Source organism: Neltuma alba, unplaced genomic scaffold (genome assembly GCF_004799145.2).
Source record: "Neltuma alba isolate B1F8T4 unplaced genomic scaffold, ASM479914v2 tig00000353_pilon, whole genome shotgun sequence".
Classification (NCBI taxonomy): Eukaryota; Viridiplantae; Streptophyta; class Magnoliopsida; order Fabales; family Fabaceae; genus Neltuma; species Neltuma alba.
Genome location: NW_021632018.1, coordinates 84,001 through 109,745, shown reverse-complemented (window position 1 = coordinate 109,745; position 25,745 = coordinate 84,001). Strand labels below are relative to the sequence as shown.

The window sequence follows — 25,745 nt, the reverse complement described above, 5'->3', positions numbered from 1 at the left end:
GCAGAGGGTTGAGAACTTTGACTTGGTCTGGGTTGGCTAATTGATGACATCATTGGTGAAGACATCTCTTTGGCACTATATCCATATCATACAACACATCATATATTGGTATGTAGAGATAAATCACATAATCATCTATTAACATAATCACTCCAGATAGTATTCTATATTCACATAATGAATTATATGAAGCGATATAATATATATCTATATTATATATAATTATAAAATGATATAATGAAAATCATAACCATCATGTATACTTGTAAATACCATTCAATGAACTCCTTAACAGCCTTGTTATTGGGATTTAAAAAAAAAACCCTAGTAGCATTGAAAGAGTTGCAAATTTAGTGTTTTCTTGTACATTCATTATCTATTGTTTAGAATCAATTGAGCTTGTTTGCGTGGCCAAAGTTGAAAACATTGACTATAATATATTCTATTCGCATTCACTTATCATCGTATGATAAACCCACCTCACCTAAAAAAAAATTATTTTTAAATTTTATATTAATAACTTAATATTTTGTGATAATAGTACAATTTAAATCATAACTTCAATACTACACTACTACAAAAAAGACATATAACAACGAAAAAGAATGACAGTTAAATTGAAAAACATCATGAAAAAAAAAAAGCGGTGGCATTTTTATAAATAAGTGTTGTGACCATTAACTTTCCACAACGGTTATTGAGAAAACTATTGTGGAAAGTAATTTTAATGGTGGTTAAATAAATAATCGCCGTTAAAAGTACTTTCTACAGTAGCTTTCTTAATAATTGCCATGGAAAGATTTAAACTTAACCCTATCATGTGTTCTGTTTTTCACATTTTCACAGTATCACATTAATACGCCGTGATCCCCCCTGTCCCACCACCACTGAACTATAATACTAACCAATCCCCCTTGTTTCCTGCTATTAAAAGTCCTCTATTTCACTTGTGGTTGTTTGCCACCGTCTTCCGCCGCCACTATCACATCTTATCACCTTTGAATCATCTCCATTGAGTGAGTTTCCTTTTCTTTCATTCTTTTCATTTTTTTCTTGGTTTTTTGGATATTTTGATAATAGAAATCTATTGTATTTCAATTGGGTTGATTGGTTTTACATTTTGGATGTTTTGCATTGTTTATTTTGAGTTTTTTATGTGCTTGGGGTGTTGGTTGGTGGTATTTGGAATTAGAAAACCTCAATTCCTTTCTATACAGTATTAGAAATATGTTTAAATGTTCAAATTTGATTAGCTTTAAATTTTTTATTTTTTATATAATTTTTTGATATTTTATTTCAAAATTTTGTTATATTTTTGTAATAAACTTGAGAATTTACTAATAAATAATCTGTTCAGTGTTTTGTCAATTGTTTTTTCCATTATGAACTTTGATTGATGATAAAGTGTTGTTTAAAATTTCATAGCAAATGGATATCATCTGTGTTCCTATTTTGGATTTAGAAGTTTTAGCTTTAAGAATCTTTATTCATTGAATTGGTTTGAGGTTGAATTGTTACATTTGTTTTGTTTGTTATATTTCTTCAAATTTATCTTGTCTTTGTTTATTATATTGTTGGTTTCGTTGATTGATTGATTTATCCTTTTTTAAATAATTTGGGATTTGTTATATTTAAGGGGAAATTCTATTAAATTTCTATAAAATAAAAAAAGACATTCTCTTTAATTTGTAATTAAGTGTTAGTTCATTTTAATTTATTGACTAATACTTAATTATTTTATTTATTTGAATATTTGAACTAAGGAGTTAGAATTAAGCTTGATAGTACAACTATGCTCATTGACTTTGTAGAACAATAGATCGTAGTTAGATGAAAGCTAAGAGCATTAGCAAAAAAATATGAGGATGTAGTTGAAAGGTTTCTTGAGTTTGCTCAGAGAAACACTCCTAGTAAAAGAGATGGATTGTATTATTATCCTTATGTCAAATACTTAAACAATAGTTGGCAGAGTATTCCTGAGATAAGAGAGCATCTTATCTGTGATGGGATAAATTTGAGATATACAAATTGAATATGGCATGGAGAAATTAGAAAGACTATACTGTCTGAAAAGGAGAAGGTTGTGAATGATGACTTTGGTGATAGAATTTCAAATATGTTTTGTGACATAAGGTCTAAGTCCTTTACACAGTTCTCTCCCATATGTGAAACCTTGTGTAGTTGTAGAGATGCCTTTGTACCCAGGGTGTAAAAATGATTACACAAGGTTGACAACCGTGTCAAAACTAATAAATTTAAAGGCAAGAAATGGTTGGACCGATGCTAGTTTCACAAAATTGCTTGAATTGTTGAGTGATATTCTTCCAAAAGGGAATTTACTTCCAAAACGAGTATATGAGGCAAAGAAAATTTTGTCTCTGATAGGTTTGGAATATGAGAAGATACATGCATGCCCTAATGACTGTATATTGTTCAGAAATGAGTATGAAGGGTTAAATAAGTGCCCTAAATGTAGGACTTTAAGATACAAAATTAAGAAAGGCGATGGTGATTATAATTGTTAAACTTAAGGTTTTGATGATAACAAATCAAGTAATCTATGTTTTAGTAAGTTGATCGATCACCTGATTGATCAAGGGTTTATTGATCACATGACAGATAAAATTCCTGTGTAAACAAGTAACTTAGCAGAAATGTTAATCGATAACATGACAGATAATTCAATTGTATGTGTTAATTGATCAATTGATTGATCATTGTTAACACTGTTTTGTATAGAAGTCTGCAGAAAATTATCAATCAATTGATCGATAATCTAATGATCGAACAACTGATAAATAAATAGACATAATTTTGGTAAGTGTTTATCGATCACATGATCGATAAATAAGTTATCGATGAGGAGACAGATAAATGATAAAGCTTCCTACTCACGCTGTATTATGTTTTAATTACCACTTATCGATTACTTTATCGATAACTTGTTCTGTCATTGCATAATAACTTACCTATTTATTGATATTTTCTTAGTGTTTAAGTATATTGACAAGTTCTTTATTAATCACTTGATCGATCAATGGTTTATTGATCAAATGATCGATAATCACCTTTGCACTAGATTAAATTATTTTGAGTTTTTCTTCGATTACTTGATCGATCATTGATTTATTAATGAAATGATCGATCATCCAATCTTCTGAATATTCTGTTTTCACATAATGTGATCAATCAAACATTTTCCTGGCATTTCAGAACTAAGTCTCTTGACTATATTTTTATCGATCACTTGATCAATCAATCCTTAATCGATCACTTACTCGATCATCATATATTTTGTGCCCTTTGTGAAAATCTTTGTTAAACCTTTTTATTGATCAAATCCTCTATCATCCATTTATCGATAAAGTATTCGATCAATATTCTTTGAAAATCAACTTCTGTTCAACTTAGCTTTATCGATAACCTGATCGATCAAACATTTTTCGATCACTTATTTGATCAATGATTCAGTTCTTTCAATAACAAGAAGCTACGGTGAGATTTAAAAACTTCTGAATATTTCTCTTCAAGCTTTTCTTACCCTGCCTGTTTATCTTAATTCTCTATTTTAAGGGACTCAAAATCATAGGTGAACTTGAGCCTTTTCTCTGCATAATCTTTCTGAAGTCACTCTCTTCATTTACCAATCACTTGATAGATCATTAGTTAATCCATAACTTGATTGATAAATATAGTTATCAGTTTCAAATTCTTTCACTTTATTTAATCGATAACATGATCAATCAACCAGTTATCAGTTTCAAATTCTTTCACTTTAAACATAACTTTATGTTTAAAGTACCTGGTGATTGATTGATTCCATTTCCAACTACCACATGAATATTATTATCACTTGATTAGTTATCTTCATGAGTTTCATTCTAAAAGAAAAACTTATTAGTTTCAAGTATTGTTACAGAATACGAAGTAAGCTCAATGATTATTTAGTAGCCTGCAACCTACCATGTCAGAAGCATTAATGGTGAATACAGTTGCAACTGGGAAAACACACAACCGAACTCCTAACAGGTAGAAGCTCTTCGGTCTAATGGCTATTAAACTTCTCTAACTATAAAAGGCACGAAGAAGCATTGAATGAGGAATTGAATACGCAAGCCCCTCTGCTGAAATATTTACTGTTGCATTCAATACTTAGTTTTTTTAACCGAGCTTTAGTGTTTCATATTCATTTACTTTGTGAGAGAGACTGATACACCTTCTTTACTCACTTTTTTAGAGTAACTCAAAAGTGTGGATTCTTGAGAGGGATTGTAACCTTACAGGTAGTAAGGGGGAGTGATTGAAAAAATCAATTGAAGTACTGAGGCGCCAAGAGCCTGATTAATCTATGATCATAGTGGAAATCTCAGAGGTGATCTGAGGACTAGACGTAGGTCAAGTGGTTGAGACCAAACCAGTATAAATCTGGTGTCTTTGATCTGTGGTGAAATCTTTCTTACTAAAAGCTCTCTATGTTTATTAATTTTATTGTTCCAATCTAGTTAAATTTTTTATAACTCACCCAATTCACGCCCTCTTAGGTAAGACTGCCACTAATAACAATGACATAACCAAAGGTCCTCCTTTGAAGGTTCTGTGGTATCTTCCAATAATACCACAATTTAAGCGTTTATTTGCTAATGCTACAGAAGCAAAGAACTTGAGATGACATTTTGATGAGAAAATATATGATGGAAAACTTCGTCACCTAGCAGATTCTCCTCAATAGAAAGCAATAGATCAAAAATTTCCTCAATTCGATAGTGAACCAAGAAACCTTCAGCTAGGGCTTTATACGGACAGAATTAATCATATGGTAATCTTAGTAGCACACACAGTGCTTAGTCAGTGCTCCTCGTAATTTACAACTTGCCTCCTTGGTTATATATGAAAAGAAAGTATATAATGTTATCTTTGATGATATCAGGGCCAAAACAACCAAGAAATGACATTGATGTGTATTTGGCACCTATGATTGAGGACCTGAAGAAATTATGGGAGGAAGGTGTTGATGTGTTTGATGCATATAAACAAGAAACCTTCAATTTACATGCTATGATTTTCACCACGATAATGACTTTTCGGCATATGAAAATTTGTTAGGATATAGTGTTAAAGGACATAAAGCATGTCTGATATATGAAGAAGGCACTCACTACATACAACTTAAACATAGAAGGAAGACGATCTACCTTGGTCACAAAAGGTTTCTTAGTCAGCACCACCCTTACTGTAGGTTGAAGAAGGCATTTAACGGCTCACAAGAATATCAAATAGCTCCAATACCATTAAGTAGAGAAGAAATTTATCAATGGGTGAAGGGAGTAAATGTGGTCTTCAATAAAAAGAAGAAGAAGATTGCTGGTGAGAGGAATATATGGGGAAGAAAAAGATCTATCTTTTTCGATCTTCTATACTGGTAAAGTCTTAATATGAGGCATAGTCTAGATGTGATGCATGTGGAGAAAAATATGTGTGAGGGCCTTGCTAGTACACTTTTACATATAAGTGGAAAAATAAAGGATGGAATCAATGCAAGATGGGAATTAGTTGAAATTGGAATAAGAAAACTCCTCCACCCACAAGAAAGAGAGGGTAAGAGGACTTCTTTACATCTAGCTGCTCACACATTATACAAAGGAAGAGAAAACAAGTTTTTGTGGTTTCTTGAATAGCATTAAGGTGCCACAAGGTTATTCTTCTAATTTGAGAAAACTTGTTTTAATGCAAGATTTGAAGATAACGAGGATGAAGTCTCTGTCATGTGTTGATGTAACAATTACTTCCAGTTACTATTCGAGACATTATGAAAAATGATGTGAGAAGCACTATTACAAGACTTTGTATGTTTTTTAATGCTATTTGTAGCAAAGTCATTGATCCTGCTCAGTTAGAAGAATTAGAAAATGAAGGTTGTGTGATCTTCTCCCAAATAGAAATGCACTTTCCTCCATTATTTTTTGACATTAGGGTCTACTTGATAACTCACCTTGTGCGAGAGATAAGACTTTACTGCCCTGTCTGTTTAAGGTGGATGTACCCATTTAAGAGATACATAAAAATCCTAAAAAGTTACTCTAAGAATCCTCATCGGCTTGAGGCATCAATTGTTGAGAGACATGTAGCTGAGAAGGCAATTGAGTTTTGTAATGCATATCTTGATAGGGTAAAGGCAGTTGGACTTCCTCAATCTCGACATGATCAAGGGAGAAGCAAGGGAACACGAGGTGTCATACTGTGGTCTATGTCTTGTGAAGTTGTAATACAGGCACATCTATATATTTCAAACAATACAGATGAAGTTTTGCCTTACTTGGATGCTCATAAGAATATGCTGAAAAACTTGAATCCAACAAAGAACAATATGCAACTAGCTAATAAGCATAATAGTCATTTGCAGAGTGGTTTAAGCAAAAAGTGTTAAAGTACGGTAATCCTTCTAAGGCAATACAGAGGCTAGCTGCAAGGCCTCATTTGTTTTGTATTGATTTGATGATTCCAATGGGTTTAAAATGTGTTTTTGTGTAGGGATATATTGAGAGAAAGTGTGTAAAATCATTGGAATCAAAAATGAAATTTTTAAAAGTCATATAGCCCCTATTCGGCGACTATGATTTGAGAAGGAAGGAGTTTGATTTTTAAAGATCTAATTAGATATTTGGATTCCTTATGAAAAATTATATAGGATTGAGCCAAAAGATAATTAATTTTAAAGTAGGAACTATGTTGTTAAAAATCAAAGAAAAAGGGGGAAGTGTTATGTTAAAGATAAAGTGTTGTGGTTGAATTGTTTAGTTGCTAATATAGCTTGTATTTATGCATGAATCAATAGGTTTTGGAAAGCGGATACAAAAGGAGGATAATTACTTCAAGGAGGTCACAACCTATTAAGCTTGAAAGGTAGCATTGAACTTATAATTTGATTGTTTGTCTAGCTTGCTTGATGTGCTATGTGGATTGTTTTGGTTTAATGGATTTATCTTGTGGAAATTGTTGACTTTATGACATTTGATATGCTTTGGCTAAATGCGTGACAACATGTTAATATGAAAGTGTTGATTCCTCTCTTGATTTGATGAAAAATATGATTTTATGTGATTTGAAGGTGTTTTGAAGGTCTATGACATATCACCTTATGCATTGCTTGATTAACATGATGATTATAGTTCATTGCTATTGAGATTTCTGTGAAATCTCAACCCCTATGTTAAATTATGTATCAATAGGGAGTGGACCAAGTATGGATAAAGGCAAAGAATTGGCATGAGCTAGAGAGGCCATGAAGATTTTGTGACAATGTATTAAATTATGTTGTATTTTGTTAAACTTTGTTATAAGTTTGTAATGAATTATCGATATGGAATACTTCAACATTATGTAAAGCATAATGTTGTACGGTGGTTTATAATCATGGTATGATGTGGTAGAATGAATGACAATTGAAAAGGAGGAAGGAAAATTGAAGAAAATATGATTTAGGGGATAAAAATGCCCTAAAAAAAGATATTTTTTTGCCACATAAAATAATAAGCAAATGGTGGAATTTGGACTTGAAATTTTGCAAACACATAGTTGTCATTTTTACATTTAAATCAAGTGATAAACCATTAAATGTGGAGTTATTGGCTAAGAGTTATACTCTTCCAAAGTTGAGCTAAAATACTAGAAATTTGAAAATTGACCATATGAACAGTGCACTTTGTTGAATTTTCTAGTGCTACTCTGGATGGAATTGAGTCTAATGAATATTTTTTTTCTAAAGAACTCTTAGCAAGCTTCAAGGAAAAATTAGAACCACCTCATTTTGATTTTGCTAAAATTAGTTATGAATTTCCAAAGTTGACCTAAAATCCAGTGAATAGTGTAGGGACAAATCGAAAATGAAAAATTTTGGGCTTGAAACTTCTCACTCAAGAGCTTTGGGAAATGTATTATAATAGTTCCAATTAATGTATAATGAGGTAATAAAGGAGGTGTGACATGAATAGTATGACTCAGAGATGCTATATCCCGTGAAGCAAGTAACAAACTTGCTTGTCGATGAGATAAATAAGCTCTTCTTAGAGGTGTGATTAGGGATTCAATTGCAGAACCTGTAGTCATCCACAACCGAAGCTTCTCTAAATGTGGATGTTAATTATTTTGAAGCCTCACCCAAATGTATTAAAAAAATGCATTTCTTGATCAAAAGCCATCTTATATCATGGATGATACTCCTCTTAGTTCTTTCATTCTGATATTTGTCGTCAGTTTAGATGTCTTTGTTAGGGTTTTAGTCTTTATTCCTTTCTTCCTCAATTTCAATCTTTCTGCCTAAAGTGTGACCCATTAGCTCATAATTATTAACGTCTCCATGTGAAGCCCAATATCTTTGAGTTGATTGAATTACTAATTCTTCATTTGGGCCTATTTATGTTTATGTCATCCATATTTGTCAGTTATGATACATTTATAAACATAGATTGTCAATAAATCATCATCATTAGCCACCAAATATAAACCTATCATTATCATTATTGAATTAAGCACTTTAATCAAATCAAATAATCGCATAATAAAATAATCCATAATGAATAATCAATTATAAATTCACAAAGTTTGGGTTCATGGCTAATCTACCTATTTGTATATCCAAATAAAGCCAATCATTTGTGGGCCTTAAATTTGGTCCAGCAAGTTTATTGTCTCATTTTGATCCATAGAATTCTATAGGCTCATTTAGGTAAAGTCAATCTGAATTATGGGATATAGAAAAGCCAATAAGGAGTAAGTACCAAAAGTTAAAAGAAAGTGCTTAATTAAAAATTAAATCAAAGTAACAAACAAACATTAACAAAAAAAGCACTAATAAAACCATCAGCAAGCTCCTCAGGAAGGTGTATAACGAAGAATAAGAAAATATCAAAACAAACACCTACTGCCTCTTAAGAAATAGGACCATAACAAGGAAGACATAATGTTTTTCTTTACATCTACGGTACTGAATATATCACCTCATCTAAAAGTTATGCTTCTTTGGTGAGACCATGAAGCTGTTATATTTGGGTATTTTGACCATAGGACTCCACATGTCCTCATATGGTCATGACAATATGCATTAATACATCCTTCCTTGCATTCCACTATCAACCAGCATAAACTCTAATCTTCTGGACAACATAAACATAAACGCAATAAGTCATTAAGACGAAGAACATATATATCAAGTGGAGGTTAAACAATTGCTAATAGTAAAGAGGAGGAAAGAAACATCCCTATGGCATCAAGCAACTTACCACTTATATTGACAAACGCAACATAAACCTGCAAGGGAGCCATGTTTAATAGCTGTTTAAGGATGGGAGGTGAAACATCCTACCTTTAACCCCTCATAGTGTGCATTCGTAAGCATTATGGTTCGAGCATGTCAAAATACAAACCCATGGATTTAAAATTTTATCATAACATTAACATATGGATGCCATGGAAAGTAAGCTAAAGCATTTCATACTTTCATAACATATTGCCAAGGCAAAATATAACATAAACTTGCAAACATAACTTTGCAAGCATTTCATCATAGCTTAGTCACATCATGGCAACACAACCACATCATGCAAGCATACATATCAAGCACACAATATAGGTAAGTTTACTACTTTGTAACATAGCTTTCCTCTTGCTTTTCCTTTGATTCTCTTGTCTTTCCAACCCTATGAATTTTCAGTCAACACCATTAAACATCCTCTTGGATGTTTCAAGGTCCTAAACACATCAATACATAATGCAAAATAATTATTAGAATCAAGTCATCAACTTATCTCTACTTAATCCTTTCTTGAACATACTTGAACTCTAACTCTTGAGTTAAAAGTCCAACTTTCCTAAAATTATTTCCACATGCAATTCCCACATAATTTTGCATATAGAATCCATTTTCAAGTTTGAAAAAATCAAAATACAATTCTAACCATTCAGACCAGTCAAGGCCGAACAGAATCATAAACTACAGGAAAGTTGGATTTCTTACAAAATCAATACAGAACCACTTGATTCCTATTGTTTCAAAGCCTTTAAACATGTTTCTAACATCTATTCCATCTTCTCCTATTCCAATAAATTTTGTGCAGCACCTCCCCATAGGATTTCAATCATCAAAAATCCAATCAAACCATCAACCAGGATCAAGAATAACAAGGGAAGTGGAAACTACATCAAAAACGGCACACATACCTTGTTTTAGAGCTTGATCTGGCTTAGAATCATTTGGCCTTTCTTTCTCCCTCTTCTTTCTCTCTCTAGAAATCATTTTGCAAGAGCTTTCCCAAGGTTTCAAGGTGCTTGGACGAAATGAGAGGGAGGGAAGGGGTATTTATAGAAAATAAGACTAAATATCGACCGTTGATCTTAAAAATACGTGGCTTGATCTGGACCGTTGTCTTGCATCCAACTGTACACGTGTCTTGCATCCAACTGTACACGTGTCTTGCATCCAACAGTACATGTAATACCTTCTTTTCCCATCTAACTGTACACTTGTCTCTTCCATATTCCTTCATCATTTTGGCATTAAAATATGGAGGAAATTAATATAAAATTCGTCCAAAATATAGCCCTTAGGCATTCCTCTACCTATTTTGCTATTATGCATTTATCGGGTACTTTTTTGAGTCCTGACTTACCCGGTACCACTAGGATATGTTCTAGCACCATTTTCTCATCTTAATTAAATACATATATGGTGCCATCTTAGAGGAGCATAGATAAAAATAATTAGCTCTATTGACAGGCTACTTAATCTTATTGAGTCACGCAGTAGAGATTTCACTACAACGGGTAGACAAAGGACTGTCTAAAATATTCCCGTACTGTATTCTGATTTTTATGCTGTCCATAAATATCTTCTGCTGACTCAGCATGATGACTCGTAAGTGTCATGATTACATTTGGTGACTCAACATGCTAACTCAGCTCTATCATGATGGTCTTTAGATATTTTCTTTCTCCTTTTCCCATAAGTATTATTAAATAATACTTAATCGGGATTACCTTCTCCGAATTCTTTCTATCGGCTCGTAATTCTGTTGATATGTCTTTGGGTTTCATTTTTTTCCTTTCATCATGGGAAATTCCTCTAATTTTTCTTGCGTCAAAAGTCAAACTCTAGACAGCTACTTTGACTTTTCCCGGATAGGGTATAAATAGGCTTTAAATTTAATTAAAGCTAACCTTGTCAGTTTCTAGGGACGGAATTAATTTTACAATCTGTGTAAATTCCTCAACTACTGTCTCCTAGTTTTTCCTGATTATTTGAGGCCGTCTCGTAGCTTAAATAATTCAATTTAAGTTACTATCTCAAATTGCTCGAAACCCTGGAATGACTTCAGGGCATTTCCATCATTTCTAGCCTTATATCGGCTCTGGGATCCTATTCCCATTTTTCTAGAATTTTTCTAAGTCATTTGGGCCCTTTTTGCTAACTCTGAGCATTGGCCGACCAGAACTTTTATTATTTACAATTAGGTCCCTACTTGGCCTAGAAATCTTTTCTTTACAATTTGGTCCCTCCTTAGGCCTAACCTTTAGAACCATCTCTAGCAAGTTTCTGGCATAACCTCTGGCCCTTAGTTGTTTCCAGTTCGTCATTCTTTAGTCCTTGAACACTATTGTTTTACACATTTGCCCTTGAAAAATCTCTTTTTCCTTCCGAGGGATCTCTGGGACTTTTGTTGCATTGGACTTAATAATCATCCTTTTCTTGTGCTATTACTTGTATCTATGAGTCAAAATTTGGGATGTTATAGGAGGCATCCATCAACCCACTTTTATTCAAGGAAGGATCCATGTTTAATAGTGGTTGAAAGAAGGATGCTTTGGGGAAGGGGGGAATGGGTTTGAGAATTAATAGAGACATTGATGATTAGAGAAAATGGATGCGGAGTCTAATTTATATTGGGTTTGAGGATGGGATTACACCCATGCATACACCCATTAGCCAACATGAAGCCCCAAATGACACTGCTTTTTCATACTTGAGCCAACAACATCCTTAGGAACAGTGATCTGAGTGTGAAGCCAACCTTAAGCTGATGTTTATTATCAGCTGCTATTGGAAGAGTATTAGTAGAGACATTGATTGTTTTCTGAGAGTTAGAATTAAGATTAGGTTAGTTCAAGCATTTTGGTTAATCTGGTGTCCTTTTCATCTCCGAGTAATGTGTATTAGAGACTTAACTTACTTAGAAGGATTTCCTAAGCATAACGATTCATTTTCCAAATGATGTTAACCACCTACTCTAGGTTTCTCAAGAACTTGTCTGAGTCCTACTTCTTAGTCACTTAAGTGCACTTAGATTAATGAAAATGATCGGAACATTCATTTCATCACCCCCTTTTTCCAAACACAAGCCTAAATATTTTATCCATTGTGAACTTGATCGGGCCTATATTCCCTTAAGTTCATTTTCTTTCTACCAAGCTATTGTGCAAGAATCATTATTATTTCTTAAAGCATCTATTCATATGGAAAGATCTTGATTCTATGTACAAAAGTTGAATGCCATGTACAGAAAAGAAAAGTTTTTATAATTGAAAATAAAGGAAAAAAGAAAAAAAGAAAAGTCAAAGAAAAGAAATACAAGAGAATGCATTCTTGAAAGAATCTTGTAAATAGTGATATGCTTTGAGCTTAAGTTCAAATTGTATACATTATTTGATCTCAATTGTGCATACATAATGCTTGTTGCATTCTTTTCATTCCATGAGACATTTCCCAACATTACAACCTTGAAAAGTCCCCTTGATTTAAGAGTTTAAGTGCCAAATAGTGATAGAGAGGTTAAAATTAGCAGGGCTTAGTTTAGATGGCCTTGAGCGAAAATTTTCCTATTTACGAGTTGAGTGAAACACTTAATAATCTAATGAGTTCTCATTTGTGCATCTTTTTTATTAATTGTGCACTATGTTAACTCATTTGCATATGCTAGCTCTAAGGTTTTTGTTGGGTTGAAGTTCATGATTAATTGGCTTATGACTTTCTTATCACACATCCACACAAAACACAAATTAGACTCTCTTACAAATGTGTATTGATATATATATATATATATGTTAGGAACATAATTGTAAATATTATATTGTGTACATATACAAGTTTCTACTGTTTTAGTCAATTAATTGGTTATACCTAACTAATTAATGCAGGGCCTGCTAAAAAGAAGCACCTTGTAATTAAAAAAAATGCACAAATACATGATGGTTCTAGTGGAAAAAAGCTAGATATTAAGAGGCAACAATAACAGTCCTCAATTATAGAGCTATCACATATTATGACCCGTAGTCCTAAATATAAGAGCTAGTTTGTATTGTTTAATGCAATTTACATTACAAACTAATTCTTTTATTTAGGAATGGAGGTAGTATTTCATATGTGTGGAGGTTATGGTATAAAATCTGTTAGTTATTTACTCAATACATGATGGTTTCAAGCTACCATGTCTTCATCATTTAGAGAATAAATGACACGTCTTTACATGACGATTACAAATCATCACGTATAGGCAAAATTAACCAACTTGTATCAATAATTCTTTAACAGTGGGTTCTATCATAAATACTTAGTCTTCAAGACCTAGATAAATTTTTCTTTAGTTATTAGTCTTAAGGACATGGTAAAAATACCATTTATAACCATCAATTTGTCAAGAGTCCTTTTGCAAACTCATGCTGTTAATTAAGATCACTAAGTAACCTTTTACAAAGTAAACGAATTAAAAGTAATATGTAATTTCTTGTCACTTAGTCACAACATAAAAATCAATGTGCTAACCATCTCAATATTTTGCTTTTAAGATATCAATCAATTGATATCAAAATTAATAATTCTCATTAATCATAAAAGTAAAGCAGTTATACTTTAAAATAGATAAATATTAAATATAAGAATAATGTGACAAAATGGTAAAAAGACAATATTATAGCTTCATGTCATGAACAAAATGCCATGAATTCATTAAGTAGAGTCTCATATTGATAATATATTATAAAATAATTCACCCACTCTTGAGAATATCCTACACTAACAGAAAGCAAAGAGAAGATGAAATCTCTCAACGGCAGAGTTTGAGGTCTAATAGTCATTGCCAATCATCATCTATGAAAGGAAGAGACTTCAAACAAAGGAATTAAGAACTCTCTAGTGCACATGCTGAAATGCTACAGCAGTATAGCGATCATCTTTGAGCTTCATTTTATATATGCTCTCGCATTGTTCATTGTACTCATCAGTATATTGTAACATTGCATGGATGGAAGTAATAGGGAGTGGTTATTTGGTACCTAGTTAAATCCTTAATTATAAAAGTTCTTAAATGTCTGAGAAATTCGAGGGTTTTGTAAAGTCCTCAAGTACATGTGAAGCTTCAGGGGACTGTGAAGGTTTTTACATACTCATAAAACTTGGAGATTGGACATAGGCCACTGCAAATTGGGTTGAACTAGCATAAATCTTATTGTATGGATTGCTTCTTGTCACTTATATAGGTGATATCCTCCTCTGACTTGAACTCTTTATTCAACTCCAGTACTCCTGGTTTAATTAATTTAATATCTACTTAACTAAGTGTTAAGTTTTTATTTGATTTATAAACACCTAATTCACCCCACTCTTAGATGTATTTTGGACTAACACATCACTCTAAAGTGTTATATGGTTTATTTCAGCATCTTAAAGTATTTTTTTATATGCGTCCAACATCTTAAATACCCTAATTGTAAACCTAAAATTGGATGCTCAATGCACATGAAAACATACTTCAAAGTGCTATCATAAAATACTTTAGGGTGCCAAATACACTTAAAAAAAAAAAAAATTTAGAGTGTCGGATGAACCATTAAATATTTGAAAAATACTTCAGTTTGCTTGATAAATCTTAACCCACCATAATTTTTATAGTTACATGTGTACAGAATATAATTTTAAGATTCTTATAAAAAAAGAATATAATTTTAAGATGGTGATATAACACTTTATTTATTTAATTAATTTTATGGTCATAATTATCATGTTGCTGTCAGTTGTGAAATATCATAGGAAATTTTATTAAAATATTTTCATAATTTCATAATATTTCTAAAATTGATACGTAATTAATATATCAATCAATTATTGATCATGAAAATGGAATGGTATAAAATTTATAAGATCGATGGCAAAAAATAAAAAATAAAAAACTTTATAAGATAATAGATCCAGTGTTGTTATTAATTTATGAGGAATTTATAAACCGGGCTTTCTTCCGTATAGCGGATGGGTTTTTGGCCGGTAAAGCACGTAGAAAAAGAGTTGTTTTCCAAACACCCCTTAAGCCTAGCCCCAAGCAACTCCATCCTCAGTCCGTCAGTCCGTTGCCTTGCATCGATCGCCCACCGCCGCTCCATCTGGTTCTGTCCTTCGCTTCGCTCCCACCGTTTCTTCTTCATTGGCGTCGCTCCCTCTGGTGAGAGACTTGCTTTGCAGCTGCGTCCAGACGTACATTTAAATAGGCACCTCTCGATCGCTCCACTTTGGCATCGCTCCCTCTGGTTCTGTTTAATTTGCTGCCTAACCTGAGTTCCATCGAGAGTACTAGGGTCTTGAGATACCTCTGCCCATCAGAAGTCGTTTGCAGGGTGAAAGGGGGAGCTGGTTGCACTGGGTCGCTTGGTGTTATTGTTTTATCTCGAATAATGATTTTGATTGATTTCATCAAGGGAAGGAGAATTTGATTTACTCTTGGGGAAGACCGTCAAACAACAAATGGTAAGCAGGATTTTTGTTGATCGTGGAGTTATTTCACGGCAAGTTTTGATTAATGTTCGTCCCACTTACGTCATTCCACTCTTCTGTTGAGCCTGGTCTCAGCCGCAGCAAAGGCGCTAGTTTAACAGTCGTCTCCCTTCGGCGGAAGCTCCATCTGAATCCAAATCTGAGAAGCCCCTCCTTCGCTATTTGCGGCGACCGTCGTATCTCCCAGGCACCGCCCTCCCTGGAAAATGAAGCGGGCGTGGAAACTCTCTGATGCAGCACAAGCAGAGTTGTTCTGCTTCCACAAAACGTCACCAAAGCCAAAACCCCGTGACCCCTTTCCTTTCTTCCTCCTAAGCTCTGCGAATTACGCATGCACCCCCCAAGTCAATGCCCACACTCGATCCTCCGAACATTCCGTGCTCCGAGGGATGGTTGGCTTATTCTCCCGCAACCCCTATTACTTCAATTGGATAGGCCGAGAAGATTTTAAAAGGGCAGTTGCGAACTTGGGATGCGAATTGGTTCGGGTAGCCGATGACCCTCATGCTGTTCTTAATATTTTGGAGGAGAATTCTCACTTTTGGTTTTGGAGTTGTCCTGATGGGACGGCCCTTGTTGATCTTTTGGATCTATTGGAATCATGGCCTCACTTGTCTCTAATGGTACATTTGAATAGATGCTAATTGATCTGATTTCATCTCCAATTTGATGGGTAGAATTATTGTGTGTCTTACAATTTACTTCATCTATATCTCTTGAAAGTTTGGACACATACATGGAGTATTGTAGGGCATTTGCATAAGGAATACGTATTTTTACTTGCATGTTCATGAATGAATACTCTTGGTATGCTTGGACACTCGAGAAACTATAAGTTTTGATTGTTAAAGTATTAGGGCTATTTGACCATAATGTGGGGCTTTCTTTATTTCTTGTTACATGTTTTCTGTTCTGCCCACTAATATCATTTAGACCTGTTAAATGGGCTCGGATATTTGGCGAGATAATGTAAAGTGTTGAAGTATATCAGGACATTTCAAGTTGGTAATAAGTGATAATTGACGACTATGGTATAATAGTGTGTTTTAAACCTATTGCAAATAAAAGTATAAAATTCTTCTGACTTTTTCCTCTGTTTATCTCTTTTAACATTCAGGTTTTAAACTGGAGAAGAAAAAGTTCTCTTGCTGGCGCTCCCATGGCTCCTGCAGAGTACTCTAAGGCTATCAAAGTTGCTGGTAGATCTAAAAATATTGATCTTGCAGTTGACCTATTTAATGATGCCACAACCAAGCAAATAAAAACAACAGCTATTTATAATTCACTGATGGCTGCTTATATGTTCAATGGGCTTCCTGCAAAATGCAAGGCATTGTTTGTGCAGATGAAGAAGGATGGAACTTGTCACCCTAACATTATAACCTTCAATATCCTTATTTCTGTTTACGGTCGCTTGGTACTAATAGATCGTATGGAAGCAATATTTGAGGAGATACATAATTCAGGTCTCTCCCCGAATATAAGCACTTATAATTACTTGATTGCTGGGTATGTTACAGCCTGGAAGTGGGATAAAATGGAACAAACTTTTCGAATGCTGAATTCAAGCCCTTTTATACCTGACACTGACACATACCTGCTGATGCTACGTGGGTATGCTTATTCAGGTAATTTGAAGAATATGGAAGAGACATATCAGTTAGTGAGGGATTATGTAAATGAGAATGAAATTCCTTTGATCAGGTGTATGATATGTGCATATTGTAAAAGTTCTGAGCCTGATAGAGTGAAGAAGATACAGGAATTACTGAACTTGATTCCAGAAAACGAGTATAGGCCTTGGCTAAATGTGTTGTTAATTAGGCTTTATGCACAGGAGAACTCCTTAGAGGAAATGGAGAACTCAATTAATGAGGCATTTCAGCACAAAGTCTCAGTAAAAACAAGTGGTATAATGCGATGCATCATTGCAACTTATTTTAGGAAAAACTTAGTTGACAAGTTAGAAAATTTTGTGAGGCGTGCTGAACATTCTGATTGGAGAATTTGCCGCTCCTTATACCATTGTAAGATGGTGATGTATGGATCACAACAACGCTTTGAGGAAATGGAAAGTGTCCTGAATGAGATGGAAAGTGTCAACATGAGTTCGACAAAGAAAACATTATGGATTTTGTATAATGCTTATGTAAGCTGTGATCAGAGATCCAAGGTGATGAAAATATTGGGACTAATGTGCAAGCGTGGATTTGATTTTCCAATGTGTGCAGTATCATCGTAAATTACATTATTTGGGGCATTCTTTGCTATTCATAGATGAGTTAACTGTGCAACGAATATCTTCTCATTGGTCTGCTGAATGCATCTAAAATGTTGGCCTACGCAGCCCTATGTAGCTTGTTTCGTGATGGGAATACATTCAAGGGATTTTCATGCCAACGCTTGGGAAAAATTCCTGTTGTTTGTGATGGACAACCATCTCTAACAACATGGGGTTCTCAAATAATTTATATGTATGCTTCTTTTCTCAAAGGATGTCAAGCTTATATGTATGCTTCTTTTCTCGAAGGATGTCAAGCTTTTATTAAGGAGCTGCATTTCTTGTGCCACTGTGGTGGAAATAACTCATCCTCAAAATACCTGCCTTTTTTTGCCTTAGTAAAGACTTTAGGGCAAATTGCTATGGAAGATTGGACTGCTTTGTTTTCTGCCTTAGAGGATATCCTATCTTCCATCTAGTTGTACTTCTATCTCTTCAGAATATATTTTTTTTCATTTAACAAGCTAATTTTTAAACTGAATGTGTGTGTGTCACTGCTCTTCCGTACCCCCCCTTTTCCAGGCGGCAGTCTGGATGCTGGGCTGACATTAATTATTGCAGAGAAGATCAATTCCTGAGTTGCTCTGACTTGGTTGCTTGCACTCTAACTAAGTAAACTGTGTTGTAGGAATCGTATTTTGTATGATAGATGTCTGACTCCACTTTGCACTTGGTCTCTACACATGTTATTGCATTGCCTCATGGGGTGGGCCAGCCCCTAGAAAGTAAGCCAATAAGGCTAGCAGCACTAATATCAGTTCTAAGCAGTCAACATTCTGAAGAAGGAATAATATGAGTTACTGTTTTTTGGTAGTACTTCTGCTTAATGCATTTTGTCATTTCTGCCTAAATACTTTTGGTGAAGCCTGGCATCTGTCTCATTGACTACTGTAACAATTAAAAGATATTGTGTATGCTACTCATTCTATCAGACTTAGTGAATTTATTTATTGGCAACATTATTTGATTATGTACATTCTATCCAACTTTATTAATGTTTTGTTTCAAAAACTAATACTAATGTGTTGATCTGCCTACGGGCCCTCCATTCATCTCTATCTCTCACCCCTCATGCTTTACACTTAGAGATGATGGGTTCCTCACTTCTCATACACGGCATGTTTGGGTTAGCTTTTTGGAAGTGACTCTACGGTGCTCAAGGTAAGTATGTGAGAAGAGTTTTGTCTCCCTTTACGTGAAAATACTTTTTTCAGGTGCTTTTTGAGTTTTCCGAACTCCCTCATAATCTACATAATCTAGCTAGTGGGAAAAAAAGTGTTCTATATCATATTATGATTTTAGTTCTTGTTCTTGGTGAAAAATGGTAATTAATGCTTTGTGGAAGCACTATAGGTATTTTAGAGTGATTCTTAGATAGATCTTTTTGTTTTGCTGTGGATGGGTCATTTTAAACACTCCAGGCTCTGCAATTTGCTCAGATAATCTTTCTCCTTATTTTCCTATCCCTGGCAATTTTGACTTTACCTTTTGTGATAATTTGATTTTAGTCACTGTTTTTTTCCTTTGCCTTGCCATTTGCTTCCAGAATGTAGTAATTGTTTGGCTGATGTGTTTGACAATCCTAATGTCACTTTACTAATATGCTTAAAACAATTGGTTTGCATACTGGAATTTTGTATGCATGTGTTCTGTAGGTTCTGATTTATGATGCCACCAATGGTGTTAAGATTCAAAGCTATTAGTTAATTACAACAACAACAAAGCCTTATCCTACTAGGTGGAGTCAGCTACATGGATCGCATGATGTTGTTGAGCCCTATCTAACGCCAAATCGTTAGATAGATTGTTAATTGAGAGATCTCTCTCAATGATTTCATTAAGCGTTGTCTTCGGCCTTCCTCTACTCCTTTTTGGAGGACTCTATATTGTTTGCTCAACTCTTCTTACCGGCACGTCCTAAGGCCTTCTTTGCATATGATCAAACCATCTCAATTGGTTTTCTACCATTTTCTCATCAACAGCAGTCACTCCAACTTTTCCTCTTATATGTTCATTACGAATTTTGTCTTTTTTTTATATGACCACACATCCATTTCAACATTCTCATCTCAGCAACTGTCACTTTATGTTCATGTTATCCCTTTAAAGCCCAACTCTCGCTGTCATATAACATTGCCGGTCTTATAGTAGTACTGTAAAACTTTTCTTTGACCTTATTTGGTACTTTCCGATTACAAAATCCAATATCTCATTCTATTGAAAGAAGAACTAATGGCTCGTTATTACCATGATGTGACTGGTTGGGCATTGATGGAAGGATGCTTGAAAGGATTGATAATTCTAGTGATTGGAAATGTCACTCGTGAGTATACTAGACGTAGTGGCCATGAACTTATGTCTTAAAATTGTGACTTGCTGCTTCCTCACCATGCGTTTAGTTGTGTATACACAATTGCTAGAGTGGACTGCACACTTCTAATAAATTGGAATCCCACCTGAATATTATTTGCTCTTTGATACAGCTTTGTCTTTTATATAGTCCCCCCCCCCCCCAATGAAATGCATTATTATTTTATATGGAATCAGATATATGCTTTTCATCCCCTTTTAGTACATACTGATTTCCTCCCTAGTTGCAATTGTTGTCTTTTTCCTCCCCGATGGTGTCAAATTTCTTAAAGATTTTCCCTTTTTAAGAGTTTTTATGCATGTCTGCTACTGCTTGGTTGCTGCTTGCTTTTGTTTATATTTGATATTTAATTGATTTTGAACCTTATAGGTTTTAAGATTGCAAGAGCAGTTGCAAGCTGAGGGGGATCCTAGAGCCGCATTGGAAGTTGGTTTGAGCATGTCTTCAGGACAATTTTCCCGTTCGCGTGGCATGGATTCTCAGGTTCTTCCTGATTTTAGTAGATTTTTGCAGTTCTTTAAAAAAAAATCTATTTTGTGGCGGCCATGATTTTAAAAAATCTAATTATTTAAAGACAAGGGCTGAGCTGGAGGCGGTTGCCCTCACTGAGGCTGATGTGGCCAGGCTGAAGTAGAAAGTTGCAGAACTCCACCTTTAGCGACAGCATCACTATGGTTCATTTGCTGATGCGTGTCATCAGTATCGACTTGTCCCGCATTGTTCTCATCAGTGAATATGCAGACTTATTTTAACGTTGAAAGCTTGCTTGACTTCTGACATTAGGTAATAGTTTTATGTGGCATCTGAACGGCTGAACCTAGCTTTACCATCATCTTCATGTTGCCAAACGAAAAATATAATGTCAATTTATAATTCTGGCCATGGGTACTGTTTGATACTGTTATTTAGGAAGTTCCGCATGAACTCGATAATACCATGACAGGCAGACGCCAATACTTGGTATGAAGTTCAGGGGTCAAATAACCAATTTATGGACTAAGGGTGCTGCCCCAACTTCAGAAGACACTATTTTTGTTTGTAGTCGGTGCTTGAAATATTGCACTGGACGTCAGAGTAACCGTCTCAGAAAAAGTAACAACTTATTTTGAATGGGTTCTCTTATTATTATATTCTTTCATTTTTATTACTACTTCCGGTCCTAATTATAAGAGCCAGTTAACTAATTTGAGGAGTTTAAGAAAGTAAGTTGAGTTAGTTATTTGTCTTAAATAGGTGTTGTTTTTCTTAAAATATTTTTACTAATCAAGTGTATTGACTTAAATTATCATTGTTAGAAGGGTTACTTTGAAAAATATATATATAAGTATGAGAGACAGAGTGAATGGGGATCTTATATTTAGAACCAAAATAAAAGTCAAATACGGTTTTATATTAAGGATCGGAGGTAGTATATTGCACTGGGCTTCATCAGAGTAATAATGCTTCGTTGCCCTCCAACGCGGGCACCCGAGGTAAGATTGTAAGAGTTAAGATAAAATAAATGTGTCCGAGAAAAATGGATTCCGTTGTAAATTGCATCTAGTTAGCTTCATAGTCTTGCATTAATTTGTGAGAATACTGATTGTTTTAATGTTGTCATGCATAAGTTGTTCTGTTATGTGAAACTTGTGAATGTTAAGAATTATGATCAGTCATATTTCAGAAGCATGAATTGACGAGGGTTGGGTTTTTTTTTTTTTTTTTAATAATAATATCATCAATTTGAATAACTTGTATGTTGGTTTTGTGTGAAGCGACAAAACCTCTAAATTTTGATATTGTAATATATTCATCTTCAACATATTACGCAAATATGACAAAGGAAACTTGATACTTTGCCATACTTGGGTAATAGATTGAACATTTAGTGGTTAAGCAAAAATGGATAGGTCATCTCGTCACTGCATGGAAAGTAGAGAATAAGCCCCGCTGTTCGTAGCATGCAAACGATACAGTGCTGTAAATTTTATTTATGTTCACGTGCTAAGGGGTTAGTCAGGAGTTTAATTCCTGGGTCTCATTGTTCTAGGGAGTTGATTATTGGGTCTCATTGCGAGCATTAAAGCTCCTTTAAGAAGCCTGAGAGGATTAGTTACTGGACTGGCACCTTAGGCTCAACAAAAAAAAAAAAAAAGAAATTAAATAGAATTAATTTAAATTATATTATACGTTCAATAAATAATAAAAATTATCAAAAGTGATAGGCCAATAGCCCATTCTTTTAATAAACATGACTTATTTATTTTAACCATGATATGAATTTGAGCCTAAACTTTTTGATAAACTTTGAAAGATTAGGTTAAAGCATATTGCTTTGGATGGAAAGGATGAGAGAAAATGAAAAGGAGAGAGAACTAGAAAGAAAATATTATTATTCATCTTGTTTGTATGAATTAAGGAGAAAAAAATACGGAGAAAAGAAAAAAAGCAAATATGAGAGTTGCTAAAATACCTTTATCTCTTTGTCAAAATATATTATGTTTAAAATTAAATTAAATATGGCAATAAAAAAGTTATATTCACGTTAATATAATCAAATAATTTAAAATAAAATTAATTAATAAAAATATATTATCAAATTTTATATTTAAAAATTAAAAATTAAAGTTTAGTAAAAATGTTATTTTTAATAGAAAAATAAAAAGTGGATGATTTTTTAAAATTAAATATAATTAAAAAATAAATAATATACATTATTTAAATTTTTATCATCAAATAATAAAAGTTTATTATAAAAGTTGAATGAGATGGAGAAATATATATATGTTAGTTACTACGAATTTCCTGCTTTGCATTGAATGAGAAAAAAGAGTTTATTTGTTGGTTTGAAATTTGGCTATTGCATAGTGAGATAATTTTGTTAAATTACAAAATAGCCATGAATAAAATTCTTAAAAAACTTGCATGAAAAGCAAAATATGCATTGTTCACTTGGCATGAGGTAGGATATATGAAGAATATGAGTTTTTAATCTTATTTTTTCTCCATGTGTAGAGAGTAAAGTTAGGGAGAAAATGAGGCAGGTTCTACACCCATTTTCTCTCCCACTCTATTCTTTTCGTTCTCTCTCCTCATCCATGTAGGAACAAAATTTATTTTGTTCTCATTTTCCTCTCTAGTTTTTTTCTTCCCTCTTTGATTTTCTATCCATCCAAAGGTTGGTTTATTTTTAACTTACTGCATTGGTTCATATCATATCACTTGATGATAATTTATAATGAAATATTTTATATGTTATGAATTTATATTGAGATTAAACCAAATCACAGTTCCTTACATAATTGAAAATGTAATTCAATTAAAACAATGAGGGAAAAAAATAATATTTGCTAGCAATATAAAATTCTCACTGTCATTTTCTTCTTTCTTTTTATTTATTTGAAGTTATTTCCAATCCTTTCTTAATGCTAACATTTGAAGTCAACCCCAAATACTGACCCTTTGGCGGCTCACCATTGTGACGCAATATGTGTCCAATGTTTGTTCCTTAACTCTTAAAAAATTTAGTTATGGCATATGTCTAGACCCATTCCTTACCCAGATCATATTTCTTCTTGGTCCATAATAAAGCCTTGTATCATGATATTACCTCCTCCGTTAAAAAGAACCTTGGCCCTCAAGGTCGAAGATTGGAAAAATAAATTGCAAAGCAACCCAAGTTGCACATATAGGTGGATCAAAACCTCCCAATGCTTCAAATAGACCCGTTAATAGTCCATTCCAATGGGGAATTAGTGACTAACAGTATTCTAACTAGAATTACTTTTAATAACAGGATATTTATACTTAGCCAAAAAAAAAAAATTGTTTGGGTGAGCAGCACCATTGATATATCCCTATTAATACAATAGAAGCTCATGTTTTAAATTAAGAATATTATATAAATTAATTGCTTAAAAGTGTATTTTTATAATTTCTCTTTTAAAAGGCCTATTGCTTTGGTTTCTTTTTAATATCATCCCCACTTGAATATTAAACAGTTTGGATCAATTTTTAATTAAATATATTTATTAGTAATTTTTAGAATAATCAAATATATTTTTTTGCCAATGCAAAATAGTCAAATACGAATCATCAAACCTAATTTACCGTCCACTAATTGCAATGAAGTATGTGTCCATTAAATCGAATTCTCTAGTCTAAGAGGATTAATTATATATACTACACTGGTTTCTTCTTCTTCTTGTCTTCTTTTTTTTTTGTTTTTTGGCACAAGAGAGGGGTAGAAGTTTGACAGTAAAAGACTGAAAAGGCTGATTATTAAATCCCAAACAATGCCAAAAAAAAAAGGGAGAGAAGAAACCAATATACTTGTTAGACATATTGGGCCTATAAGTGTATTAGGCCTCGACCCATATGTGTTTACCATTGTATTTTATTGAACTTGAATTACTCTATATATAGAAGGGTCTACCAGTCAATTCTTGTTGACTGGGTTTTCTATTTTTCCAGATTAGGTTTCTATTGGTTTACATGGTACCAGACAGCCAGTTTCGTGAATATGGAAGCCCAAGTCCGTGGGATTCGTGAAAGGCTCAGAGTGCCTTTCCATTGAGCTCGTCTGTTAAGAAAGAAAACATAGCCACGATGCCGTTTACAAAGACTTTCGTTCTTGGTTTCTTTTCCAATTGTAGGAGTGGCATACTCGCCCTATGCAACAACGCGTGGTGATCAAGTGGCCGTGTGTTTGATAAGATTTTGAAGTTGAGGTTGTGCACGAGTAGCTAGAAATAGATCGTGTTCAGTTCGTCTTTTTCTTTTTCTTTTTCTTTTCTTTTTGTTTGCTGATGTTCGCTATATATAGATGCTTCAGTGAGTGATTTCTCAGCATTCATCGCAATCTTGAGACAAGAAATCTTCAGATTGCATCCCTTTTTCTAGGTTCTTGGTTAAAATTTGTCTCCTTTCTTTAAGATTTTCTCTCCTCTCTCTCCAAATTCTCTTTGTGCACAATTTCCCTCTCAATGTTGACCATGAAATCAGTAATAGATGTGAACCATCCATTGTATCTTCACCCTCCTCACACCCAAGTGGTGACTCTTGTCCCTCAAATCTTAACTAGATCAAACAATTATGTTGTTTGGAGCTGTGCTATGCGCCTTGCCCTCAGAGGAAAGAACAAAGTAGGTTTTATTGACGGAACTTATAGTCGCACTAAGGAGCCTAAGTTGAGTGATCAATGGGATAGATGTAACGCAGTGGTATTATCATGGACAATTAATTCAGTGGATAAAGCAATAGCTAATGGGATTGTGTTTTCTAACATAGCACATCTCGTTTGGAAGGAT

The 25,745-nt window shown here is 33.8% G+C and overlaps 1 protein-coding gene and 1 long non-coding RNA gene across 4 annotated transcripts; one reads left to right on the top strand and one right to left on the bottom strand.

The window, feature by feature from the left end:
- Positions 1–3,511: 3,511 nt before the first annotated feature.
- Positions 3,512–25,448, bottom strand: LOC114725147 (uncharacterized). Its single transcript, XR_003738404.1, has 3 exons — positions 25,307–25,448; positions 11,266–11,271; positions 3,512–3,524 (listed from the first exon to the last, which is right to left on the bottom strand). It is a non-coding gene; the product is annotated as an uncharacterized LOC114725147 (long non-coding RNA).
- Positions 15,355–21,604, top strand: LOC114725005 (pentatricopeptide repeat-containing protein At2g30780). Of its 3 annotated transcripts, XR_003738377.1 has the most exons (6): positions 15,355–15,778; positions 15,881–16,428; positions 16,923–18,279; positions 19,173–19,247; positions 20,827–20,940; positions 21,032–21,604. XR_003738377.1 is itself a non-coding variant. In XM_028911555.1 (2 exons), the coding sequence occupies exons 1-2, from the start codon at positions 16,012–16,014 to the stop codon at positions 18,045–18,047; spliced, it is 1,542 nt and encodes a 513-aa protein (XP_028767388.1). In that variant the 5' UTR covers positions 15,355–16,011; the 3' UTR covers positions 18,048–18,290. The 3 variants fall into 3 exon arrangements, 1 of the variants encoding a protein (XP_028767388.1); XR_003738385.1 differs by having other exon boundaries at positions 15,355–16,428; positions 20,835–20,940; XM_028911555.1 differs by lacking the exons at positions 19,173–19,247; positions 20,827–20,940; positions 21,032–21,604 and having other exon boundaries at positions 15,355–16,428; positions 16,923–18,290.
- Positions 25,449–25,745: the final 297 nt, after the last annotated feature.